Raw genomic sequence first — 27,668 nt, forward strand, 5'->3', positions numbered from 1 at the left:
TATGAAACAATTGGAATTGCTCATGAAACAGTGCGTGATCTAGCGGTAGTTGTTGATCAAGAAGAGGATAAAGTGATTCAAGAGATTTTGATGAGAATATCCACTGATGACATAATAGTGGAAGATAGTCTCGATGTGGTTAAAGAGACAAAGAAGGAATCTCTCACTATAGAGCACAATGAAGATGTTTTTAACATTATTTTTTAATATGCAGGCGTTCAAAATAACATTATTTTTTAATATTCTTAAAGCTGCAACTAGAATAAAATAATTGAATGAAATGGTGAAAGAGAAAAAGGACAGTGATTATGATTTTACATGTAAGCCTAATGATGATCTTGAGTGTACATATTACAAGCAAAAAGTAGCAATATTTGATAATGAGAGTGAAAATAAAGATATGGATGTTTCTGAAGATCAAGAAGAAAACATTAAAACAAATTTTCAACAATGGAGTCAATAAGAGATCAAATTTTGCTATCAAGAAATATGGCAGAAAGAAGATCATGAATATGAAGCGTAAGAAGCAGAGCAAAGAAGACAATTTGAAGATGAAGAGTTGTGGTAGCAGTCCATGAGTGAAATAATTGTTGAAGAGGACGTTGTAGAAGACAAGCTCAAAAAAAATACAAGATCATTCAAATAAAAATTGTTGCAACAACAAGTGAAGAGATATGGAGATTACAACGAGAAAGTGCAGCTGAAAATGAAGCGGTTTCGAGGGTATATAATTTGGAAGAATTGAAAAAGAAAATCCAACATTATAAAAGTTTTTAGTTATTGAAAGCCTAGTTGAGACTTAGACCAACAAGCATGTTTAAGTAAAGATTGAGTCAATTTCTATTGTAAGTCTAGCAGGCATAGTTGAGTCATGTTTGAGTTATGTTGAGTCATATGGTTGTAATTAAGGGGGAGTGTTAGAAATAGTAAATTACACATGCATGCAGTGCAGTCTATATTAAGAGTGTGAGTTAATTTGAGTTAGTGTGAGCTAGTTCGAGTTCAGTCTATATCTGAAAAAGTCTAATTTAGTGTGAGTTTGTACGAACAAGTTAGCCGAAGTTTATTCAAGTCTAGTTAGAGTTTGTTATGATTCCATGTTTAGTAAGTTAGGGCTTTATATACCCGTGGTTGGGTCATTGTAAAAAGTATGAGGCCAAAAGAGCCAAGAGTCGTATCTCGGTGATTGTGTATGTAAGAAAGTTTAATGAATAGAATATTATTTTGTGTGTGAAATTCATTTTTTCCTCCTCTACCTTTCCATCATACAATCAACCTGGATTCAAACGTAATGAGGGATAACAGATTTGGTGAACTTAATATTTTGCATGTGAAACTTTGAAAATAGAATATGAATTATGACAACCTTCTAATACATACCTTCAAAAATTTAGTATTGAAAAATAAAATGATAGCATAGTTTATCTGCATAATAATCTCGCTCATGGAGAAAAGACACGTAATGGTGGTCATCTGAATGATGTGCAAGGGAAGTTCAAATTAAGATGCTTTATTTTATTTTTATTAGTCTCTCATTCAACTTATTAAATGGAAAGAATCTAAAAGAGAACTAAGGAAGTTTTGTTCAGATCTAATGGAAGGCATGAAAGAAAGAAAGAAAGAAATTTATTTTAATGTCCACGAGGCTAAAGGTAGCCTATGGGACAGATTGCTTCTTCATCTAGTTGATGTATTCGTCCCTTTTCCTATGAAACCTCACAATAAATGCTCCTAGCTTCTCGACAACCTCCTCGCTAAATAGATTATCCCAGGAGCTAACTGTCAAAATATCTGCATAACTTTCCTTGTTGTCTTTGTAGGTCTCGCATTCTAAAATGAAATGCTTTTCTATTTCTGCTTTTCCAGAAAAACAAAAAATACAAGGCCAAGTCATAGGGACGGACTATGAGGGGATATATATAAATAGTATCACTTAGTGGAATGTATAGGGCTATACGGGCTCGAAACTCCCTTAAGATTAGTGCGGAGGTGATCGTAGGACTGTGTCAGCCAAGGGCAGCTTTGTCAGGAAGACTTTCACTATTTTAGGAGTAAGACCTCCCCCTCCCACACTTCTTTCGGTATTTTCCAGCACCATGTTTCACAACGAAGTTGATGAGAATTAGTCCTTAACTAAGCAATAAGAATTTTGGCTCTCCAAGAAATATTGGCCTCTATGTACACCTTTTGTTGATGATTATGAGTGGGATTAAACACTTCAATATAGTAGTTTTTCTTTCTACCTAGCTCCTTATCCCAACTACACTTGTGGAACTTATCCATAACAAAAGCTTTTATCTCTTTAATGTTTATGGGACACATGTTCAAGCAAATACCCCATTTACTAAACCATTTGTTATTTTGTTGTATCCAAGTCTTCTTTCTTTTGCACAATATGTCATTAAAGACAACCTTAGGTCATCTTCCCTCTTTCATTTTCTCATTTTTTTTAAATACCTTATGACTTGCACCATAGCAATTGCTTCAATAGGAGCAACCCCTATTTCACTTAAAAAGATAGCATAAGGAACTGCATTTTTAATTTCAAATTTGTTTGTAATCAAACATTTCTGAATTTTCTCAATTTGTTTCCACTGCATGTCGGATGTACTGTTGGCCCACAATTCACAACCATAGGGAATCACCGAAATCACTAGAAGCCCAAAAAGAGTTTGGGTGGTTTTCCAGTCCCATTACTCTGCCTCTTTACACCTATTTTGAAAAACATAAAATGATTTCCAACCCCCAAAGTTATTTTCTTTCTACAACCATCCCAACTTATATATATATATATTTTTAAGTCAATTCTGAGGTATTTGTAATCCGCAACTTCTTCCGAAATGTTGCCTTCAAACTAGAACTAATGTTGGTTATGTTTTCTTTTTTTAGAATGATAGGGAGGGTAGGTTGAATTCTAAATGTTCAGTTCACTAAATTGTAGAAATTATGGATGAGAGACAATTAGGTACATATGGAGGGTAGATTTTTCTTTGGGGTTTAAGTTTAGTTGTGTGGTTGAGCATTTAGGTTCATTTTTTTTAAATTCAATTTTTATGAATGATTTCTTCAGGCAGCTATTTGACTGCTAAGTCTATGAAGACATACATACTCTACCCCGGTTTTGGACTCGTGATCTCTTAGGAGGAAACACATGTTCTTAGCCATTAAGCCCACTGAAGCTATATATATATATATATATATATATATATATATATATATATATATATATATATATATATATATATATATATCTCCAAGTGCTAACCTTTTTTCAAGTTTTGCACTCAAAAAAGAGGTATGATACTACTACCAGATATGAAGGAGATGTGGTAAAACTGTTTTACTTTCACTCTCTGTCATAAATAAAATATTTCTATGCCCATGTGAAGTAACATCATTTACAAGAGATTACAAAAAGATATTATATTTTAGGTTGCCAAAAATATGTTGTTCTATATTTCTTAAAAACATTTCAATGTAAAACTTGTATAAACTATTTGAATACCCATATTAACTAATGTATTTTAATATCAAGTTCATATATATGTATAAAAATTATTCAATATTAATGATTATAAAATATTTTCATGATGGACAAGAAAAATAATGGAAAGTAAAAGAAACCAATTACTTTGTAATAAGAGTAATTAGATAAAGATGTGTAATTCATCCAATTTCTAATATACCAAACTAGATCCATCATAGTTCCAAATCTACCAATCACCTAGATGGATCTAGGCTGGTTTAATTCCCTTTTTTAAATAAGCTATATTCCACATGAATACATAAGGACGAAATTTCTTACATAATAATAATAATGATAATAATGATGATGATAACCACGACACAAATTTAATGTGGGTTATAAACAAAATAGTTCAATTATGTAGAGTTAAGTAATAGTAAGGTGTACTTAACAATACATTGATAACAAAAAAAATAATTGATGTGGATAAGGTCCACTAATAAAATATATTTCAATTATATTTATATGGCCCAAAATGACATTTTTCACTAGAATCCAACCATACAATTTCAAGTAAAATTGTGATTTTTTGTTGTTGGCCCAAAATGACATTTTTCACTAGAATCCAACCATACAATTTCAAGTAAAATTGTGATTTTTTGTTGTTTACAAAACATTGTTGAATGCATAAATAGATTTATTGCCCTGAAAAACCAGAGCTGAAATCTACAATTAAATAACTTCAATTCAACTTTTAATTTTTTTATTATTAAATTTTGGTTAAAATAAATTAGAAAATAAACCCTAAAAGACAATTCATCTAATAATCAGAATATATATATGAAATTTGAAAAATAAAATTATTATTGTTAAAACATTTTAGTAGTCATATTATTCTATTTTGGTCATTTTCAATATATATTAGAATTATAAGTTTAAGCTTTGTAACCTACACAATCTAATTGATGAATTTCCAAATAATTGAATCTATTTATAAATTCAAAAATACAATTTAAATAATAAAAAAATATGCATATATTATTTTATATACATAAATATTACTTTAATCACAAATAAAATACTAAACAAAATCAAAATTTTCAAACTACAATTTTTTTTTTTTTAATTCTTTACTCTTTTACGTTAGAAAAATTGATCTCCCTGTACTTAACACCTGTCCTTATTAAGTACTTGTTACTTAACACACATATATATAATTTTAAATATATAAAATAGTTATATGTATATCTAAGTTGAAGAAGCTCCATTTCATTTTTATAAGTTCCTAAATTCAAATGCTCACGTATTTTGGTGGAGTACCATTACATTTTGACAAACTGCTAAATTCAAATGCTCACGTAGTTTGCTGGAAAGAAGTACCATTACATTTTGACAAAATGCTAAATTCAAACGCTCACGTATTTTGCTGGAAAGAAGTACCAATACATTTTGACAAATTGGTAAATTCAAATGGGAAAGAAATACGGTTAGACTTTCGAACAAATTACTAAAATCATAAGCTCGAGAAGCGTGTAAAATTCCGTCATCAAGATAAAGATAAAGATATATATATAACAGTAATTCGACTTACAATTGTTCCAATGCTGTTAGGCTCCCAAGCTCCGGCGGAAGTGACCCATTAAGATTGTTTGAAGAAAAGCTCCTGATGATAAAACCCCACAATAAAGAAATAAGTTCCTAGATAAAAAAATCCTAAGTAAGAAATAATTCCCGTTTTCTGTGTTTTGCTGTTGCTTTCATGGAAACCAGCTGTTTCTGTAGGATATAAAGTGATGTAAGCATTCACAGATTAAATGAAGTTGTTCAACTTCAACGAACTGAACTGATAGCATGTTATATCTTCCTAGTTCCTACTTTCACAGAGATATAGCATATATGCATTCCATACAATAGGGAAATCACCAGTAGTATTTAAGCAGGAAAATGTGAAGCAACAAATCAGTCTGGTGATTTTTTCCAGCTCCTATTTAGTGCTCCACTTGAGTAATAAGTATGCGTGTTTACAGAGAGAGGGGGACAGATCTTACAATGAAATCAAACTTCGAAGATTTCCAAGCTCCTTTGGAACAGGGCCCGATAAGTTATTTGTTCCAACGGACCTGAATCCATGAATATAATTGAAAATCAGTAATTTAAATTGCCTGCAGATGAAATCTCTTTTCCTAACAGTAGTTAATATTTTCTAGTATGACCTATATGAAAGATGCCGATCAATAAATTCTACCTAGCTAACGCAAAAAGAAAGAAAATTTCTGCAGAATTACATTATCTTGATTAATTTTAAAGAACAAAAAGGGCAGGATCTCACAGGTACTGCATCCGTGTGAGGTTACCGATGAAGGCAGGTATTGTTCCTGTTAAATAGTTATTTTGGAAGTTCCTGCCATGAAAATTCCACCGATCGCTCTGTCAAGGCCTCACTTTATATAAACAGAATAAGTAAACATGCATGGACTGAACGAAATGCACATCGTAATATGTTCAGTTCAACTTGTAAAAACAACAGAATGTGTTTCAGAAATTATGTTGTTTTTTTTTTAAATTTGGGGATGGGAACCAGTAAGCTCCTCATATATATATATGTAATAGCAGTCAAATTATATATATCAGAAACTCATAATTTAATCTAGGAAAAAAGAAAACACCCACAAGCCATTTATATCAGAAAATTATAATATAGTCTAGGACTTAGGGAGACCATCTATATATATCAAAAACTCTACTATAACACACCATGTTACTAGAAACTCGAACCCAAATAGCTGGGATGACAAACCACCAACTTTTTTATTTCAGAAATTATGTTGGTTTTTGTTTTTTTTGGGATGGGAACCAGTAAGCTCCCGAGTTCAACTTGTAAAAACAACAGAATGTGTTTAAGAAATTATGTTGTTTTTTTTTTAAATTTGGGGATGGAACTAGTAAGCTCCTCAGATATATGTAACAGTAAGCAAATTATATACATCAGAAACTCATAATTTAATCTATGAAGAAAGAAAACACCCACAAGCTATTTATATCAGAAAATCATAGGATAGTAAGCTCCTCAGATATATGTAACAGCAAGCACATTATATACATCAGAAACTCAAAATTTAATCTAGGAAGAAAGAAAACACCCACAAGCTATTTATATCAGAAAATCATAGTATAGTCTAGGACTTAGAAAAACCATCTATATATATCAAAAACTCTACTATAACACACCATGTTACTAAAAACTTGAACCCAAATAGCCGAGATGACAAACCACCCATCTCAACCATTCAAGCTAACCATTCTGGCTAAGAAGGGAATGACACAGCCATATCAACTATTCTAGCTAAGAACCATTGACTGCTTCTGAAATTGTGTTACTGGTCGAAGATTTTAGAAACCAAAGCCATGATATAATTACTTTGCACTCGTTTTAATCCCCCTTGAAAAAAAATGACAATTCCCTGCATCCATTAGATGGAATAGTATTCAATTTCACTGAAAATCAGATAGAGTCTTACAGATCCCAAATTTGAGTCAGGTTAGCCAGTTCTGGCGGAATTTGTCCCGTTATGTCCATTTCAGAGGCTTTCCTGCCAGCAAGAAGGCGGGTACTGGGTTAGGATATTTGAGCTTTGCAATTTTGGTCTGAAAAGAGGCCGTTCGGCTCACGTTGAAAATCAATAAAGGTCAGTGCATTGAATCTAATTTAAGCGAATAAGTTGTGGACTTTAAGGAAAAAACTGGAAGATTTAAGAGAAGTTTTTACAATTGTGTAATACGGCAAGTGTTTCCGTTGTTGAAGGTGCAATCACACTTGAAGGCGGGATTCATAGAAGTATCGGTAATGGGCGTACTATCGATGGCTCGTCCAGTACATGGATCTCCAGTAAGGTTCCATGGAGTTTTCCATGTATTCGAATTAGAAGTCTTTAAATCGGTACTCCACTTCTGAGCAAGTGACTTTAATGCTATAACTGTCACCAGGAAAAGTGAATTGATGAAGAAAAAGATATTCATAGAATATTGATCAACAAAACAATATGTTGTCAAAAACAGAAAACATGAGAATGCTTACAGCCTGCGTTCACTTTTCAGAAAGATATTTTGTGGTTACCTTCAATTGGGTCCGTGACGGCTGCTGGTTGAACTTGCTGAAACAAAGTGACACAATAAGCAATGCTCAGAAAAAAAGTGCGGAGAAGCCAAATCGAGAATGGGATTTGAAGCTTAGACATGATGATGGTCCGATTTGGTGTTTGCGCGCGCAGTGGCAGTTCTGGATGATATGGCAGGGCGACTCAATTGGGGGATATTATAACAAACACGGATTGGTGTTGAGTGTTAGACATTTCAAAGTATATCATATCAGGCTGGTTAGACTACGGCTATCATTGAACACTGAGGCTGTACGGTAAACCACCTCAAATGTACGGACAGAGTGCACAAAAAAACAAGGTAGCAGGCGCCGCAGGGATGGAATTTGACTGCTAGGGCTGCAGGGATGGCAAGCAATATTTCCTATGCTATTGGGTATTCAATGCTGTTTAAGAGTACTATGATGGGACCTCAAGTCGGCCAGTGATCCCCGAGGGCAAGAGCTAAGCAACTTGCCATAGGGCATTAAATGCCCGTATGGAGGCGGCCCCTACCATGTATGTCGAACCTTTTCATGCGCGCATCCATCCTCCATACATCGTTTATCTGGCAGTTATCATTCCTTTTCCGGGAACGCGGGACCCACCACCCCAAGCTGGCACCGGGCCCATTTTCAAACCTGCCCTCACGCCAAAAGAGCCATTTTCATCATTCGCGCTCCCGTTCGAAGCTGCTCTGCCTCTGCAACCCGTCTGGAGGAAACACCGCCCGCGCTCACAGTTGCACCCACCTCGCAGGCAATCCCGGGCGTGAGGTAAATTAAAAATACAGTAACAACTAGCGCAAGTTCATCAGCGTTAATTTACAATGCAGATCAACTAGCGCAAATTCTCTACAAATTGTTAAGATTGATATCCAGTGAACTTACAGACTCTGGTGCATCTCCACTGAAATATTGAGAATCAACGTTGCCCAGAGTTATTGCTAAAGAAACCGGACCTTATCTTTTTCCAAAACAGAAAAACGCTTTCAAATTAATAGAAATTAGAAAGTACAATAAAACAGGGGATAAGGATCCCACTGGTTGGCCTCTGTGTTTAACCAAAAACAACTGGTTGGCTTTTGTGTTTAACCAAAAACAATTTTATTCTTGATTAAAGACTCCTCTAAAAACCAGTTACTATGTTGATTAATCATTGCTTTAATATGTAGTATTAGATAATTTTTATTTAAATCATTTGCAGGTGCATTCAATTTCTTCAATCATTTGCAAGTGCATTCAATTAAATCAAAATGTGTCCTAATCATGGAAATGAACCAGAGACAAAATATTTAAAAAAAATCTTGTTCGGATCTGGCCTACAACCTTCCTTTGAGAGGCTATATGCTTCTCCATTAAACCAGACCCTACTTCTCATCATTTTCCTCAATCTGGGAAGGTAGAATTTCAAACCAGCACGTCACACCATTATTAAGGAGATTGAGACAATATACAATAGAGATAAACAAAAATATTCTGAAGTACATGTAGCTTGAATTTAATTAGAAAGTAGATTTCAGATTTTGAAATATTGTAGAAATTCGATTGATAAGAATGAGTTGACTTCACCGCTGTTTATCAAGTCTACAAGATATTATTCTAATTAAGGATATAACCATACATTTAAGTTGAATTGAAAAATAAATGTTAAACATTATATATAAAACCCTCGAATTGGGCATGTCAAGTGCTAAAGATCTTCAATGGCCTTCTTGACTAGATTTTTTCCAAAACAAGGAATGACATTAAGAAAGTATTTGGAATTCACTGCTTCAAAAGGTAGTTCTTGGGACAACATAGTTCGATGTTTTGAGATAAAAGTTCAAATTGTACTGAGGATTCGATACTCAGTTTCATTAGCAGGGTGAAATATAGGTATCTTGGGATTCCATATTGAAGTTATGGAAAAATGATCTCCGTAACAAATAAACAAAAAATTGTAGGGGAACCTTAAGTTGGTAAGTTTGAAAATTGTAGTGGAACCTTAAGTAGGGTAAGTTGGAATTATGTAATTTACATATGTTAATAACAAAATTGACAAAGCTAATCCAAGAAATAGAGATGGCTTTTTACTCTTAGTAAATAGAAATGGCAGCAGGCTCTCAATACTCTGTACACACAACAAAACTATGAAAGGATTATATAAATGGCTTCTGACACTTGATAAGTGGGGGTGTCAGAACATTGATAATATTCAAATGAAACCAGAGACAAATAAAACCAGGACTATTAATTGACAGGAACCCAAAAACAAAAAGGAATTCACACCTTTATATTGAATCTTTAAAGGTGCCACTGCCTACTATAAAAGGGGCATGTATCTTAGTGGCAGAGCAGGCCATTGGTGAAGGCCAAAATTCCCAGTGCAATATCAGATCAAGTAGGCTCAATGCAGCGAGGAAACTAGAGCCAAAAATTGGTTTGCAAAACAAGGTTTATAGGTAGCAATCCCTATCTTCAATTGAACCATTAAGGGTGTCATTCCTGAAGGGGGCATGTAACTTAGTAGTAGAGAAACGTGTCAGCGTGTCAGTCGCATTATATTATGCCCACTTGGCCAAAGAGGTATTAGTTTATTTCTTTAAACTTGCAGACAATGCAAACATCAATCATCATAATAGTTATATCAGTGTAATATTTAGCAGCCTGTGTCCAAGCCTTTTTTTTATGGTGCCAATCCATTTCCGCCATCAAAACAACGATTTAAACACTCCCATGGATTTCCCCAAAATTTTCTCACAAGATTTTGTCCAGAAATTCATGGTGTGGAAAAAAATTTGGGGTCATGAGACAACACCCAAAAGTTTTGAATTGCAAATTCTGGGAACATCTAGGGTGGACAACAGCAAAGTCAAACAATTTATGTTTTGTACTGCAGATTCTGCGAACATCCAAGATGGACAGCAACCAAGCTAAACAATTTATGTTTTGGATTGCAGATTCTGCTAACATCTAGGATGGACAGTAGCAAAGTCAAACAATTTACATTTTGAATTGCAGATTCTTGAAATATCCCAGAGAAGTCAAACAATTTACATTTTGAATTGCAGATTCTGAAAACATCTAGGATGAACAACCCGGAAAGCAAAACAGTTTGTCTCTCAACATCAAAGTGCAAAGATTTACCTAGTTGCTTTCCAGATTCCCAGATATTTTAAAAATCTGCAATCCAAATATAAAATGTCCCAAAGACATCATTGGAAATTCCGAAAATATCCAAGAATTTGATAATCAGGAATGAATTGCAAATTCTGGAAATTTCCAAAAACATCCTTGGAAATTCCAAAAATATCCAAAAACTGGAAAGTCAAAAGTGAATTGCAGATTCTGGAAATGTCCTAGAATCTAATAGTGAGGAAAGAGATCAATTGTTTGACATTAACCTTTCTGCTCCACATAAATTCAGGCACACCCCAACGCTCAAATAGCTGACGAAACTCTGTTCAAAAACATTTCACTCGGGTATTTCTAAATTTAACAAAACTCTGAGTTCGAAAACATTTCACTTGGGTATTTCTAAATTTACCTGCAACGTTGATGTTCTCAACGATGTACAAAACATTATCCTCATTGATCTCTAACTAATTTGCCTATCTATGTAACTAACTTGCCTATCTTTCGGAATACACATGCATCCTAGTGGTTCACTCTCTATTGCCAGTTTAAAATTTCTGCTGTTGTGGACTCAATTTTCTGATGTGTGCATGAAATGATTTCAAGACAGAAAGTTTGTTTCTACCACCCACCAACACCTAAACAAATCCCATCATCTCTACTAACACAACATATAATAAAAGATGCATCATTACAGTAATATTTCAGTCTTGAAAACCTTGTCATGTTTGCCTAGAAGTATATTTTAAAATGGCATTTTCAAACAATAATTTCTGAACACAAGCTAGGGATACCTTTCAGTGTAGCCACAACTGGAGATGTTGCAGGAGCCAATTATTTTTCCCTCTGGTATGGAACTGCAGGAATTGCGGGATAAATGGCAATCAGTCAAAGCCACTGTGAAATCAGACATTATAACATCATCTTATAGCAGCACTAACTTTTCATACTAATATTGTGGAGTTAGGACAATTTTGACACCTTCATAAGCAATACACTTCAAAAGGTAGCAGATATGGGTTTGGGAACAAAAACATTTCCCATTTTCATAGGACTTTAGCAAATGCAGGCAGCTACTCCTTGGGTTCAAACAGTTATGTTGGTAAAACTCAAAACTCAGAAAAGTGCTTGTGCAACATCTACTAAGTAGCTTCTGTGCAAGAAGTTCTTGTTTCAGGGATTTGGATAAAGAACAATGAGGTGGGGAATCTTTGCAGACGACTTGGAGCTAAGAGATTGAGGGTTCTGTTTTAAATTGAGATACATAGACAGAGGTTTCAGTAATAGGGTTGGGTCTTCAGAATATAAACCCATGTCATGATCCATATTTATCAAGGAGTTGTTGGATTTTCTTTGCAACAGATTTTGCATGTTATTATGTTTCTTTCAGCAATGTATTGATTATACCAAGATGAAGCATTTGAAAGTCTATAATACTGTTTTGTGCATGGGTAGGAAATATTGAAGGGGAGATAGGGAATTATGCTCTAAATGTGTTTATATCTGGTGGGGTCTTGAGTGTAAATTGTACACACTACAAAAAATTGCATTTCAAGTGGTGTTCAATATTTATAGCATGAACTGTTGCTCATATGTTTAGTCAATATTCGTGTTCCCTCATTTGTATAGGGATTTGAAGAATGAAGAAGTGGGACTTGATCAATGAGTTGGAGGTTGAGGACCCAGAAGGAATGATAGAGTTTTTAGCGAAAGATTTGACATGGACAGAAGTAGATGGAGACCAAGTCGCGATTATTCCATATTGTCGACTTAAGGATTTTATAAGTGGAGAGCAAATGAGGGAAAGTGCACCTACTCAATTTGTTGCTAAAACTCAACGAATTAAAGATGTGAAGGATATCAAGAGGACAAATTCTTCAACATATCTAGAATATGTTGTGTGAGTCTCTCTCTCTCTCTCTCTCTCTCTATATATATATATATATATAATTTTGATTTTAAGTTCACTATGTCAAACATGCATAAATATTTTATTTAATTTTTGGTAAATTCTTGATCACCAGATATTGGTGTGCCTATGGTCCAAATCATGTACAATCCAGCAATGTAGCTGAACCTGGATCTACAACTAAAAAACGTCTTCCACGTCACAGCATCAAAGTTGGTTGTCAGTGTCACTTTATTATGCGACGACTTGCTCTTAGACCAAATGATGTTGTTCTAATATATACAGCATGCAGACATATTGATGACAAAAATGTGGTTTGTCATGGTATTGAGGCAAATGACATGCCCAAGAAATTCAATTTTGCGCCGCATTTAACAGAGAATATACGAACTACTGTTGAAGATTTGGTTCGTGATGGTTTTAATGCTACGATGATCTGGGAAAAATTTATCTTTGATTTAAGGTATGGATCTAGTGAGTTCTTCATAGGGGCACCTCGAGATTCTGTCAAACATGTACAATAATATCAAGAGGCTAGAGTATGTGAAGCATGAAAGTGTTCCAATGAGTGTGGATTGTTGGGTTAGTGAGTGCCCAGAGAGCTTTTTCTTCTACCAACAACAAGATGTTATTAAAAACATCCCTTTCATTATAGGCATACAAACTAAGTGGATGCTTTCAATGATGGTGAAATACTCACACAACAACATGTTATCAATGGACTCCACTTTTAGCACTAACGAATATGGGGTAAACATATTTACCAAAACTTCATTTATTCAACTTTATTTCAATGTCGTCCTCTTATATGCTTATAATATTGTTTTCTTATTGTAATGCAGTATCAACTGTACACCATAATGGCTTTTGATGATCATCACAATGGGATTCCAGTGGCATGGGTAATATCATCACGGAATGGTACTCCTGATATTTGTAAATGGATGTCACAATTATTTGCAAATGGGAAAAAGGAAAACCCAGATTGGCATGTCCGAGCTGTCATCACAGATGATGCAGCAGCGGAAATCGAGGCATTAAGGTGAACCAGTTTTTTCTTTTTAGAAGAGATAAAAAGCAATAATGTTCAAGGATATTCTCTTATAATGTTATATTATTTCAGGACTTGCACAAATTGTACACTATTATTGTGTGTATGGCATGTCCGTAGAGCGTGGTTGAAAAATGTTGGAACTAAAGTCAGGGGAAAGGAAAATAAAGTCTGTATCTTCCGTGCTCTAGGATTAATCATGCATTCATGTGAAGATGATGCATCTGTGCAACATGAAATTCAAAGTTTCTTTGATGAATTCAAAGAAGAAACTGTGTTTTTGGATTATTTTGCAACCAACTGGTTAAACAACAACAAATTATGTAAGTTTCTTAAAGTTGCATTTTATCAGTTTATTTTGTAATTTACCATTTTCTATTGTTTCTTCACATCTAATATATGTTTTTTTTCTAGATATGTGGGAAAAAGCATATAGGGACTTCCCACATTCCAACCAGGGTACTAATAATGCTATCGAATCTTATCACCGGTATCTAAAACAAAGGTACCTTTGTGAGAAGAACAATGCGTCCCATAGAAGGGTGGATTGGCTGTTGCACCTATTATTAAAAAAGGTTGAGTTGTATTACATTCACATGCAACGTCTAAAAAAAGCTAGTTTTGTCCGAGCTTCAAAAATTGAGCAACAAATAAATTTAAGTAAGTGCAAAGTAAAGAATATCCCAGATGAAGATTGTATGGCTAATGGAAACAAGGAAAGTGAGTATTTGGTTCGTAGCCAAACTATGGCAACTCGTGATACATGGTATCATGTCATCTATAAAGGGCTGAACCTAAACTTTTGTAATTGCAAATGGGCCCTAAATGGCAATATTTGTAAGCATATTTTAAAAGTTGAGATGGTAGTGACTAGCAATGTTTCGGGGGGCAATGAATTGCCTAATGTCTCTAGGTCTATTACAGAAAGACCTGGATATTTACTTGATTTAAATGAATCATTTGTAATGACCCCAGAAATTGAAATGAACCTTCCACCTTCTCCTTCCACTGATTCAACCATTGTAAGGCCAAATAGCGCCCTAACAATCGATGAGGAAATTAAACTTGTGATGTCATCAACTCATAAGAGATTGAGGGGTTTATTACAAATAACACCCACAACTTTGGAGCAGGCATATGCACTAAATCAATTGGTAAAAAATGTAAGCCAAGAGTACAATAATAAGAAATTTGATGTTGTAACTCCATCCAAGGTCACGACAAAGAGGTGACATAGTTTCTTGAACCCAACAAAAAAAAGGGGGCAAAGTGTTCTTGCGTTGAAATCAAGAAAAGATGGACCACAGTTTCTAAAGGTTGGACGGTGTCGTGGAAGGAAAAGAAGCATGAATGAACAATTGGAGATTTCTTCTACAAAAGAAATCAATCTGGACCACACATCTAGAAGGGTACAAGGTTCTATTTTACAAAATACTGGTATGGAAATATCAATTGATGTATCATTTTATGTGAAATTCAAAATATCATTATCTTCATCGCCTTCAATGCAATTGCATAACAATGTGTTTTTTTTTTTTTGTTACAGCTGAAGATTCCACATCTCATAATACTTCAAGTTGTCAAGTTCGTTTATTTCATGAGAATAATGTGGATCCAAATATGGGGGGTTCATTGATTCATTTTCCATTTGATTCACCATGTCCACCTCTCCCGTTTGATCATTGAACCCCCTGGTTGTTTCCACCAATTGCACCAAATTCATTCATTGGGCACCCTACCTCAACCCATAACATTTCGGTTCCACACCTTAGGGTGATGCCCCCTATTGTACAACCAGTCGGATTGTATCGCCGCTTGCACTCTATACAGGAAACAGCAGGTGAAGAGAACAATCAAAGTGCCAGCAATCAATGGCAAGATGACAAATATTCGAGCTGATGAGTATTCATGGATATAATATGGGCATAACCCTATAAAGGGCTCTCCTGATCCAAGAACATGTTGTGTGCATGATGGGTTGAAAATGTTTCTGGATATGTACAACATTATCTAATTTCAATTTTGTACGGTTATCGTATTGAGCTATTGAAATCTTTTTGTTGAACTCAAAGCATATAAAATCTCAGTGTAAATGTTGGCTGAACTCTAACAAACTCCAGGAAAAGGTTATTTGCCTTTTTGCTACTATAAGCTTGATACATCCTTTTTGGATAACAGTATAGTGTATTGTACATAAAGGCAGAATTGGAACTCTTATATATCAGGCTGTCTCATTATTGTAGATGTTATTTTGGCATGTTGCTTCAATACAAAATGAATTTCAGTGAAAATTGGTGAAAATTTGTCTTTTGTGAAAATTGGTCTTCTATGAAAATTGGTGAAAATTATTGACATGCTCAAAGTCAGTCCTTTGGTGTCTGGAAATGATTGAAAATTGTGGAGTTGGAACCCATCTATGCATACTCAATGCTATGTCTTTCAAGTCCAATGTGTCATGACTCATGAAGGAAGGATGGACCTAGCAGGATAAAAACAATTATTGTAGAGCTATGTTGCAGGAAATGTAACCCTGCATACCAGCCACATTTCGGTACAAAAACTCCAAAACACGGCTGAAACACGCCTAAAATACATTTCAGTGGGGCTGAAAAAAGTATCTTATTGCTTCTTACTTTTGGAGTAAAAACTGTGTGACCAGAATTTTGGATCTGAAATAAAAAGGTATCTTTTAAATCATGAATCTATATTCTAAACCATAATGTTAAAACTGAAAATTTCACTGTTTACTAATTTGAAGGGTCACATTTCCATCACATTTCTGTTTCAAATTCAGGTTTCCATTTCCCCATATCATGCAGCTTAGTTATAGAGGTATTCCTGCTTCACCAAATTTCGTCATCCAACATTTTCCTTGGTCGTCCATGGCCACATAGTAGGTGTATTGTCTCTTCCATCTTATTTAGAGAGATCCAATTTTGCCATTAGGAGACAATCCACATATGGTGAAGAAGGAATCTAAACCCCTTTAGCCATTACTTCCCTTCTAAACTTATTGGCATCCTCTAATTTAAAATGACCATACTCAAAAAATTCTCTCTCTTCTTGCAAAATAGTATACCATCTAATACTTTGTTTGGAGACAGAGTTTAGTCCAATTCCTAGCCTGTCCATTTTTTGGTTGGCAATGGCTAGGAGGCCAAAAATTTTGGCTCAAACAAAGGGTGTTAGAGCTAGTAATCTACACCTTGGGATTTTATCATCTGGTAAAGAATTCATTGGTTGAGTTAATGCCTTTCTTGAAAAACCTTAAAGTTAAGACCTAGGGAGACTCGAACAGCCAGCTTGCCCTCAAACTTCACAAGAGGGGACCACCACAGCTGGTGATCATTAAATGACATGCCATATCTGAGAAACTAATCCTTCTAGGAAAGAAAAATCTTAACAGCCTCACAAGCCTTCCAAATGCTCTTCAAACCACAGTTCATCTCGTTATCAGTTACCACAAGGTGAGTTTCCCCATATTTCTTTTGAATTCTTTTTCAGTTTGACCATTTTTCATCACTTCCCAGGCCTCCATAATGATATTGCTTGCTTAAACATTGGGAGTTACAGATAACAGGCCCAAGGATCCATGCTTGCTGACTTACTGTTTACATTTCCATTTCTACCCATTTGCAGTTGCCCTTTTTGCTCGGTTTCCCTGCATTTTTGATGGCCTTGGAACTGTAAACTGTTAGTGTATGTGGAGATTTTGGATTAGATCAAATAGGGAATGGTGGTTCTAACTTCTAAGTTAGCTTAGAACACCGTGTTCTCTGACTGCAATTTAATTCTGTTGAAGAGCATTGCCATCATCATGGGGAGGGGTTGGTGGTTCAGTTATGCCAAGTAATTTTTCTGATCAGTTGGGTTTTTGTGCCAAAATATTTATTGGAATGAAAAGAACCTAGATGATCCTAATGGTGTTATGGCCAATAACCCAACTGCCCAAAATTCAGTGACAGTTGAAACTGATCTCGCCTTGCAAATTGTTTGAGCCATGCTAGGATTGGATAGTGCTGCTTTGAAAGATGATTTATGATTTCATGTTTGTTATTGCAACTAAAATCCTTCGTAGCCTTCCTTTCAGGGGAGGAATCAAACAATTGCCATTACCTGCTTCTTGCTATGGTTTTGTCATTTCTTTTGGTCAGTGTATTCAAAGTGTTTCATTTTGGGGTTTTATTGCTTTGCTTCCTCATGATATGACTTTTGGGCTATTCTTCAGTAGGTCTGGTTGGTTTTATAGTTGCAACAAAACACCTCTGAGGATTGCTTGCATAGTGATGTTGGCATGAAATGATCAGCTGCTCTATTAAACAGACAGGGTCTCATTGTATAGTATTAGAGACCGCAGGGATTTAATTTCAAGAGCTATGCTGGAAAGATATTGAATTTTGTGAGAGCAGAAGAGACTGGCTTACTGTGGGAAACCATTGTGAAGTCAACCTATACACAACCTGGACACCTGCATTTTTCAGAGGTATGCTAATCAAGCTCATTCCAAATTGTGACATTTAACCTTGATATTTTTCTGCTTTGGGATTTTTCTGTTCTTGAATTTTTGAGTTAAAGAATGCACTCAAAATTTTGAAAGTTTGCAGCTGCCCCATAGAATTCTCAAACAACACTTAAACTCAAGCAAAGAGTACATGCTACAATATCAGTTCTCTAAATTGTTTTGTGCTTCATGTTTCCAGGAACTTAATCGCCAGGCATCACCTAGCAGTTTGCGTGGAAATCGACTGCAATCTTGAGCTGATTATTAATTTTTTATGGCAGAATCATCATCTCCTTGCAGTTATAGTTATCTTTTGATGTACATGAAAGTGAATAAAATCAGCCTTTCCAAGTTTGTTTGGAAAGCCATCTCACAGATTCTCTGATCAGGGAGTCAACTGGTTCATATAGGATGGTGACAAGGTGCAACAGGTGGAAGTCATAACTAATAAAGTCCTGTTCACTCTAAGAATATATTAGATTTGTTTTCAGATGTTTAGTCTAACCTTAGATCACTTTCCTGTAGAACGATCTGGTTACTGTTATACCTTTTTGGCTATATTATGTATCAAGAGTTATCTATTCTTCGGAACAGAGCTATAATAGCAGTTCCATGGCTATTTGTGTTATGAGCCTCCTCCAAGTGAGACACCCATTGCTTTGGAAAGCAGAGTTAGTGATGGAGTTTTTCAAATTTCATTGTAATTTGTAGCATATTTCACTATATTTATACAAAATTGTATTCTTTTAGTATATGCTTGGGAAGATAAGGCCTATAAAGCACCATGGTTTTTCAACGAGTTTTTTTTGTAAAGTTTGATCTGTGTAACTAGCCATACGGCTAAGCGGTTATCTTGTCTATGGAGGATATTGGCAGCTTAATGGATCCTTGTTCTTCAATCAGTGAGGAGGAGGAAAGACAGTATTATTGTAAAAGTTGCAATTATTATGGACATTACATAGATAACAACCCATATACCAAAGAGGGTCCAAAAGGCATTACACTGGATTTAAATCTAATGAACAAAAGCTCTAATATCATACTAATCTGGTCTCTGGGTGCACCATAATTTAATTCATTTAGTAAATGAACTGATTTAATCTGTTATGATTGTGAAAATAGGTCCAGAAGGCATTACACTGAAACATTTTGGATTTAAAATCTAATGAATAAAATTTCTAATATCACACTAGTCTGGTTTCTGGATGCACCATAATTTAGTTCATTTAGTAAATGAACTAATATAATCTGTTATGATTGTGAAAACATAGTGATGTCATATGTAAACTAGCCTTGGCTCCAAAAAACCATGAGCACAGGCCATCTCTAGGCCATTCACACAACCAATTTTACATCTCTATAGAAACATAGCTATACAATTATTCATAAGGCTTCAAGATATATGAATTAATCAAGCTTCTCACTGCTACACTCTAATTAACATATAATATAGAAATAACCTTGACACCTTGATATAAGTGAAAGTGATGCTTGTGATAATAGCACATGGGCTCCATAACATAGCATTCCACCTCTTTATGCATTACACAGGATCCAAAGATGAATTATATGGTACAGCGAGTAATCCTCCTTTTAGATATATTATTTGACTTGGCCGGTGAGTTATTAATCCCCATTTTAGATATATTATTTGACTTGGTCAAATGTAAAGTGATATTCATTTTAAACTTGGAAGTTTTAAGAGAGCTTCGAACTCATTGTAACGTTTCTTTGAAAACAACTGTGCTTTACTTACTAGTTTGATATGTGTAACTAGCTATACAGCTAAGCGGTTATCTTGTCTATGGAGAATATTGGCAGCTTAATGGATCCTTGTTCTTCAATCAGTGAGGAGGAGGAAAGACAGTATTATTGTAAAAGTTGCAATTATTATGGACATTACATAGATGACAACCCATATACCAAAGAGGGTCCAGAAGGCATTACACTGGATTTAAATCTAATGAACAAAAACTCTAATATCATACTAATCTGGTCTTTGGGTGCACCATAATTTAATTCATTTAGTAAATGAACTGATTTAATCTGTTATGATTGTGAAAATAGGTCCAGAAGGCATTACACTGAAACATTCTGGATTTAAAATCTAATGAATAAAATTTCTAATATCACACTAATCTGGTTTCTGGATGCACCATAATTTAGTTCATTTAGTAAATGAACTGATATAATCTATTATGATTGTGAAAACATAGTGATGTCATATGTAAACTAGCCTTGGCTCCAAAAAACCATGAGCACAGGCCATCTCTAGGCCATTCACACAACCAATTTTACATCTCTATAAAAACATAGCTATACAATTATTCATAAGGCTTCAGGGTATATGAATTAATCAAGTTGCTCACTGCTAGACTCGAATTAACATATAATATAGAAATAACCTTGACACCTTGATATAAGTGAAAGTGATGCTTGTGATAATAGTACATGGGTTCCATAACATAGTATTCCACCTCTTTATGCATTACATAGGATCTAAAGATGAATTATATGGTACAACGATTAATCCTCCTTTTAGATATATTATTTGACTTGGTTGGTGAGTTATTAATCCCCATTTTAGATATATTATTTGACTTGGTCAAATGTAAAGTGATATTCATTTTAAACTTGGAAGTTTTAAGAGAGCTTCGAACTCATTGTAACGTTTCTTTGGAAACGACTCTGCTTTACTTACTAGTTTGGATGTGAAAGATACATGTACATCAGGGTAACGGAACGCTGTAAAGGTTACCTAAATTGCCATTGAGCAGGTAGTGGTGTACAAGTACTTGAGCTCTGAATAGTTTAGGGTTGTTGCTAGTTTTGGGTTGTTACAAGTGGTAACATTGATTAGTTTTGGCATGCTATTGAAGGGTTCTTGCCATATTTTGTGGATACTGAATGGAGCATTGTTCTAAATGTTTGATAACCTACTCTATTCCATCAGGATTATTGTAGTTGTTGTGTATATGTTAATAAGCATGGCATTTTGTTACATCTTTCTTTGTTACACTTTGATGAATATGGATGGTGATGATGTACTTCCCTGTTATGGTTTATCGCATATTTTTTATGGTCGCACATCACCGTTGATTCTGGTGTAAAGTCAATAGTGAGTGCTCTTGATTAGATGATGAGCTATGGCCATTAGCTGAGTTAGACCTGTGGTAACGAGATGGCCAATATTATGGGGCATTACGCTTTAACTTTCTAGTTGTTATTGTTGGTGTCATTCTTGCAAATTCCAAAGCCTTAGTTTTTGGTTCCGATGCTGGAAACATGGGACACTAGACTCTAGAGCATTTCTTGTGCTTGTAAGAAAGGTGTCCTAGTTGGAAGATTAGTGTGGGTGTGACGAACAAGGGACATGTCAAGAAAAAAAAATGTCAAGAAAATGGGGGATTAAGCTTTTTGAAGCAGAATTTATCATTATGATTTTGACAAAGTTTAGGGACTCCATATTTTTAATCTTTTAGGCAATTTTGAAAGATGAGCGTTTCTTCACTTGTGTTCTTTATTTATTAAGATTATGGCATCTTCAAAGGCATCATGGGCATGTAGGGCTTCATTGATATATGCGTACATTGCATCATTCTAGGGCAAACCATGTACCTAAGAAAATTCACTTCATACTAGGTTAGAGTTTGTCATTATTATGCATCAATGTTCCTAGGAGGGTTTCATGGTATGAAATTCTTCATCTCACATTAGATCACACATCAACTATTTTCGGCTTGTCATCATATAGATATGGATATAGCTAGGGTTTGCATCAGAAATGACCTATACTTCTTAAATGTTGTGAAAACCAACAAACCAGATGTAAATAACCCTATTTTGTTACTTTCATTTATTCCCATGGCATCCATCCAGGTGGAAATCAAGACTGTATTAAAGAGGTAGCATCTGAAACTTGAAATTAAAATTAAATTCAAACGGAGCTACAATAATCTTCGCTGAACCACTAGTAGGTTAAGAATAATTAGTTCACCTCAAATATAATGTACATAATTGGACACATGAATTCAGTTATAACATGATTGGACATCTAAGGTGAATGATATTACAAAACGAAAAAAAAAGTACATTAACGAGTTCTTTACTGAAAGAACCACGGTATGAGAATCCCAAGAAAAATGACAACCATGGTGTATACACATAGTCGAGACCTATACTGATGCTGATCAATGTTTGCTAGTGGAATGAATGATGATCCTGAATCGTCTCTGGTACCTACATCTACAGTTGAGATTGCTCCAACCATTAGATCAGTAGACATTTTATGGATCTCCGCAAGGTGCTTTATCGTAAAAGAATTAAATCGAGCACTCCATATTTTTGCCTCTCTGTAGAGGGGCTTCAAATTGTCTGCGCGAACATTGTAGATGCCTTCCATGTGATTACAGATTAAATCTGAGTTTGTCAGCACTGTTATGTTATTCACCCCATTGTGTTTTGCCTCTTTTAACCCCGCAACAAGTGTAATGTAGTATGCTTCGTTATTGGTTGTCTTTCCCTGCACTTCCCATATTCTATAAATCACATGATTTTTTGCCCCATTGTGAAGGACAAATTTTAAAGATGCTCAACCCGGATTTGGGCGGCATGATACTTCAATGCACAGTGTCCACTTTTCCACCATTCCGTGAGCTTAGAAGCACTGCATAGTGACAACAACAAAATAGATTCATGTTAGAATAATCCTGATTGAAATTGATTATTTTTATGCTACCTCAAGTTTGAATGCACATCCTTGAAAAATAACAGAAAATCAAATATCAGTGATAAGACTTTAGGCATAAAGAGTTAATAATGCATGCATGCTCATGAAAATGAGGATGTAGCATGACAAGAAGAAATGAATCATTTAATACAAACCTTGTCATGCTATCAAGGATTCTAAGGACTTCAAAATATCATCTTTTAGTAAGATTGACTAAAGAAACCCTAGAAAATGGTTTTTCCTGTTACATTTTCAAAAACATTGCTATATCCAGTGATTCCAATTGCAGTTCACTGTTAGCGTTTTCCAGAGCTATTGCTCACATCTTGAAAGAGGGATTGCATTGGGTGGAGGGTTCCAAATAGAGAGAACACTCCTATGCTTATCCAGATCACCATCAACAAGAGGCAATATCCAGGAAGTCAAATCATGTGTGCTAAATGTTTCCAATCTATGAAGTCAAATCATGTGTGCTAGTAGAGTCTGCAATCCAAAACATAAATTGTTTAGCTTGGTTGCTGTCCATCTTGGATGTTCGCAGAATCTGCAGTACAAAACATAAATTGTTTGACTTTGCTGCTGTCCACCCTAGATGTTCCCAGAATTTGCAATTCAAAACTTTTGGGTGTTGTCTCATGACCCCAAAATTTTGTCCACACCATGAATTTCTGGACAAAATCTTGTGAGAAAATTTTGGGGAAATCCGTGGGAGTGTTTAAATCATTGTTTTGATGGCGGAAATGGATTGGCACCATAAAAAAAAGGCTTGGACACAGGCTATTAAATATTGCACTGATATAACTATTATGATGATTGATGTTTGCATTGTCTACAAGTTTAAAGAAATAAACTAATACCTCTTTGGCCAAGTGGGCATGGATAAGGAATTTCAAAAATTGGTGGAGGTTAAGTAGAAAGAAATTCATACCTATAGCCTCTGATGTTGTTACAGAGGAATCGGTTAGGATGCCATTAAATGTGAAATTCTTGTTGTCCACAAACTGAAGATATTCCCTTACTAGGTCATAGCTATAATTTGGCAAAATTAGCAGCAAATATTTCCAGCCCTGCAGAGTGTGCATCTTGTAGAATACTTGTAGGTGCTTCTAAATACAAGTTTGTATCGACCGAGCAAATGTAGTCCTTTGGAACCATGATTCCAACAACAAATTTCCTCACAAATGCTAAGCTTTTTACGAGGGAACCATATGTTGCATTTGTTGATGGATCTACATCATCTTTGCCAAGAAGCAACAATATTAGCTTTGTCTTTGTTTTTCTAAATTTTTGTACAATGGCTTGTAAAAACCAAATCTTAGTGGAAGAAATGTTGTTCAAAGTCAATGATTTAGATACATATATCACAAAAGAGGACATGATTAAGTTCTGGTTTAAAAAAAAAACAGAGTACTGATACATATCAAGAAAAATGTAAGTATCCAAGATGATGAAAACAAAACTCCACAATTGTGAAATGAAACAATAGATATTGACATTAGAAATATAAACATGTACATTCAACCAAACTGTCGCTGGTTGATATTGAGTTATGTCATCTGGTTGAAGCAATGGATAGATATTGTCAATGCATAAGAGCGGGACTAAAATGAATGAATTGCTGGAAAAAATGGAAGCATGAGATTCTTGTAATAATTCAAATTTAGCAAAATCAAGAAATTCCACTTTGTAAGTATAGATTCCCCAGTTTAAATCTCCATAAGATATAATATCTATTTGACTTTGGTCATCAAAGGTCACACTACATATTTTTTGTTATTATAAGAGGGCCTCAGAGAGCCGGTTAAAATAAACGTGTACCATGGCATTACTGCATGTAAAGTAGGCTCTTTATCTGGTTTTGGTAAACTCTTATGCATCTAGGTGATTTTCAAACACATCATTTATAAGAAAGGTAGTCTTTAGTTATTTTATTTCCACAGTTTGACAGAAAGAATGAATATATAAAGAACCAAGTTGGACAAGCTACTCAGGTGGGAAATATCAGATATGTGACAGGTTCTACCAGAATTTTGGTACAAAGAAAAAAGGCATTTCATAAGATAGAACAAAATAAATAATATGCAGCCATAAAATTTTATATTGGTCCTGAAACAAAATCATAACCTGCTCTATGCTTTCACTTCCCCTGAAATATTGTTGAGGAGGATATCAACATTGTAGTCAATAGAAAAGTATCCATATATGTAATCGCAGTTGAAAACATAAGGGTTTTGTTGATTGTGGTAAAGAAAGTTAATTTTTGTATTGTTTTACAATGTTAAATCTAACTGGCATATTCCTTCTCCATCTTTTGATAACTGCAAGTCACGAAACAATTTATTTTTTTTAACACATTCGGTTACTTTCTGTAAGCAGAGGGGTTCTCTTTCAGGTAATTTTTTAGGTAATTAAGTTGATTTGCATTCTTGATCTGCGCTGGTGGCTCTGCATTGTAAATTAAAGCTGATGAACTTGCACTAGTTGTTACTGTATTTGTAATTTACCTCACGCCCGGGATTGCCTGCGAGGTGGGTGCAACTGTGAGCGCGGGCGGTGTTTCCTCCAGACGGGTTGCAGAGGCAGAGAAGCTTCGAATAGGAGCGCGAATGATGTAAATTAAAGCTGATGAACTTGCGCTAGTTGTTACTGTATTTTTAATTTACCTCACGCTCGGGATTGCCTGCGAGGTGGGTGCAACTGTGAGCGCGGGCGGTGTTTCCTCCAGACGGGTTGCAGAGGCAGAGCAGCTTCGAACGGGAGCGCGAATGATGAAAATGGCTCTTTTGGCGCGAGGGCAGGTTTGAAAATGGGTTCCGGTGCCAGCTCGGGGGTGGTGGGTCCCGCGTTCCCGGAAAAGGAATGATGCCTGCCAGATAAACGATGTATGGAGGATGGATACGCGCATGAAGAGGTTCGACATACATGGTAGGGACCGCCTCCATACGGGAATTTAATGCCCTATGGCAGGCTGGTTAGCTCTTGCCATCGCTGAGCAACTTCACCATACATGCATGGGCATGTAACGGGACAACTCTCCGGCCGGGAAAGGACTCCAGCCTCCACCAGAAAATACTGACGCGACCTGCAGGGCCTCGAATATCAGACGAACTGGATGGGTGGGTGCCAAACAGTGGATCGATTTGAAATTTGAATTTATCTGCATTCATTGTGAAAATTTGCAATGTATCTATTTTTCTCGTTCTCATTCTCAGACACAGGGCACCAGAAAAAGAAAAACGATTCATCTGTGGCTGCTCTATGCCTTGGTCCTCATACTGTCCACATATATTTTTCTTGATATTTATGTGAACCACATCCATAGATTTGGCTTTCTTGGCATTGAGTTTGGCATTTCTGTGGCTTGCAAACGCCAAGGCTTCACTGCGCGAGTGTTTAAGCATAATGAATGGGAAGCCATGGCCAGAAACAGCAATGAGTTGTGCGGGATGAGAGAAAGATTCTTGGACAAAGATGAAGATCAGGTTGAGAATCCATGGCGGCAGATGAAGTGGATAGGAGGCTGTTGCATGTCTTGTAAAAGGTCATCTCATTGAGAAGCTCGACAATCGTAACAATTTCCGCAGAGGTTTCGCCCTCCGATTATCCAACGATGTGGAGGACAAAACACACATCTTGCCATGGCTTCTGCCTTCTAAGGCGATCGATCTCCATTGCAGACAGCGACGGGTTCTGCTGGATCTGGGTGCTAATGCATTCAGCACCAGCCTAGCCTGGTTTCTTCGCATGTACCCCTTCGATTTCATTGAGATTCACGCCTTCGAAGTCGAATCCAAGCTTCTGCAAAAGACGAGGCCGCTTGGTTTTGACGAAGAGAGTAATGTGGCACAGACGAATCCCTCCTCCTTCACTGTAAAGGCCACTCCCCAACCTCCGCAGTGGATGGTGGATCGAATCCAGCTGCACTACAGCTTTGTGTCAGACTGAGATGATAAAGCCAACAATGTCATAAATATAACGAGGTTTATGAAAGAGGAGTTGCGATTGAAAGCAATTGATACAGTGGTTGTAAAGATGGACATCGAGGGAAGCGAGTGGCCGATTCTGAGGCGATGGCTCAGTGATCCAGAGATGCCTCTCATTATGGACGAGCTCTTTGTGGAGGTTCACTACAATCACCCATCCATGTGGAACTACCACTGGTTCAGATTTGGTAAGATCACCAGGAAAAATGCGAAAAAGCTTCTTGCAGATCTCAGATGGCATGGCTTCTATGCCCACTTTTGGCCCTAATTCATTAACCTACCTCATGCCATCCTTTCACGTTCACCACTGGCGCTCTCTTTCCACTGACCATCTGCCATCTCTGATCATCAAAATCAAGGAACAAGACATAATCACATGGAGGCTTTCTCTTTAGCTTTTATTTATATTTTTGCAGTAAGACACAGGTTGACAATCATACTAGAAAAGTGTTGGGCGTTTTGAATTGATGGAGCCAGTCTGCTTTTTATGATACTTTGTAAAGTAGAAAGTATAGGTAAGTTTGATTTAAGAAAATTTCAGAGTTGATAGTTGAACATCCTTCAAATGGCACTGTAAATTTGGAGTTTACCAAAAATTGCAGCGTTTGGCTTATGGAATCTCTGACCAATTTAAAAGAAATTATACTTTGATCAGAGATAACAGTTGAACATATTTAAAATAGATTATTATGGATAAGTAGTAAGAGAAACTGTTTAGCTTATGAAGGCTTAAGCAAATTAAAACAGATGGTAATCGATAATAAAAAAAAGAGAGAAATG

The 27,668-nt window shown here is 35.7% G+C and overlaps 1 protein-coding gene and 1 pseudogene across 4 annotated transcripts in view; one reads left to right on the plus strand and one right to left on the minus strand.

The window, feature by feature from the left end:
• LOC149227601 (putative LRR receptor-like serine/threonine-protein kinase At1g56130) overlaps window positions 1-7,955 on the minus strand; it is a 322,774-nt gene extending 314,819 nt beyond the window's left edge. For 2 of the 4 annotated variants that reach the window (XM_089377830.1, XM_089377832.1), the window contains exons 1-6: window positions 7,581-7,955; window positions 7,233-7,440; window positions 6,985-7,056; window positions 5,796-5,867; window positions 5,515-5,586; window positions 5,058-5,129 (exon numbers count right to left, since the gene is read on the minus strand). In XM_089377830.1, coding sequence (XP_089233956.1) covers window positions 5,058-5,129; window positions 5,515-5,586; window positions 5,796-5,867; window positions 6,985-7,056; window positions 7,233-7,440; window positions 7,581-7,701 — 617 coding nt within the window. In that variant the 5' untranslated portion in view covers window positions 7,702-7,955. The remainder of the gene's footprint in view (window positions 1-5,057; window positions 5,130-5,514; window positions 5,587-5,795; window positions 5,868-6,984; window positions 7,057-7,232; window positions 7,441-7,580) is intronic. The other 2 variants (XM_089377829.1, XM_089377828.1) reach the window with 2 other exon arrangements.
• Window positions 7,956-12,355: 4,400 nt separating this feature from the next.
• LOC149227602 (uncharacterized) lies at window positions 12,356-27,156 on the plus strand (annotated as a pseudogene).
• The last annotated feature ends 512 nt before the right edge of the window (window positions 27,157-27,668 follow it).

This window comes from Pinus tabuliformis, chromosome J (assembly GCF_031772625.1).
Source record: "Pinus tabuliformis cultivar Carrire ecotype Pingquan chromosome J, CPIR1, whole genome shotgun sequence".
Taxonomy (NCBI): domain Eukaryota; kingdom Viridiplantae; phylum Streptophyta; class Pinopsida; order Pinales; family Pinaceae; genus Pinus; species Pinus tabuliformis.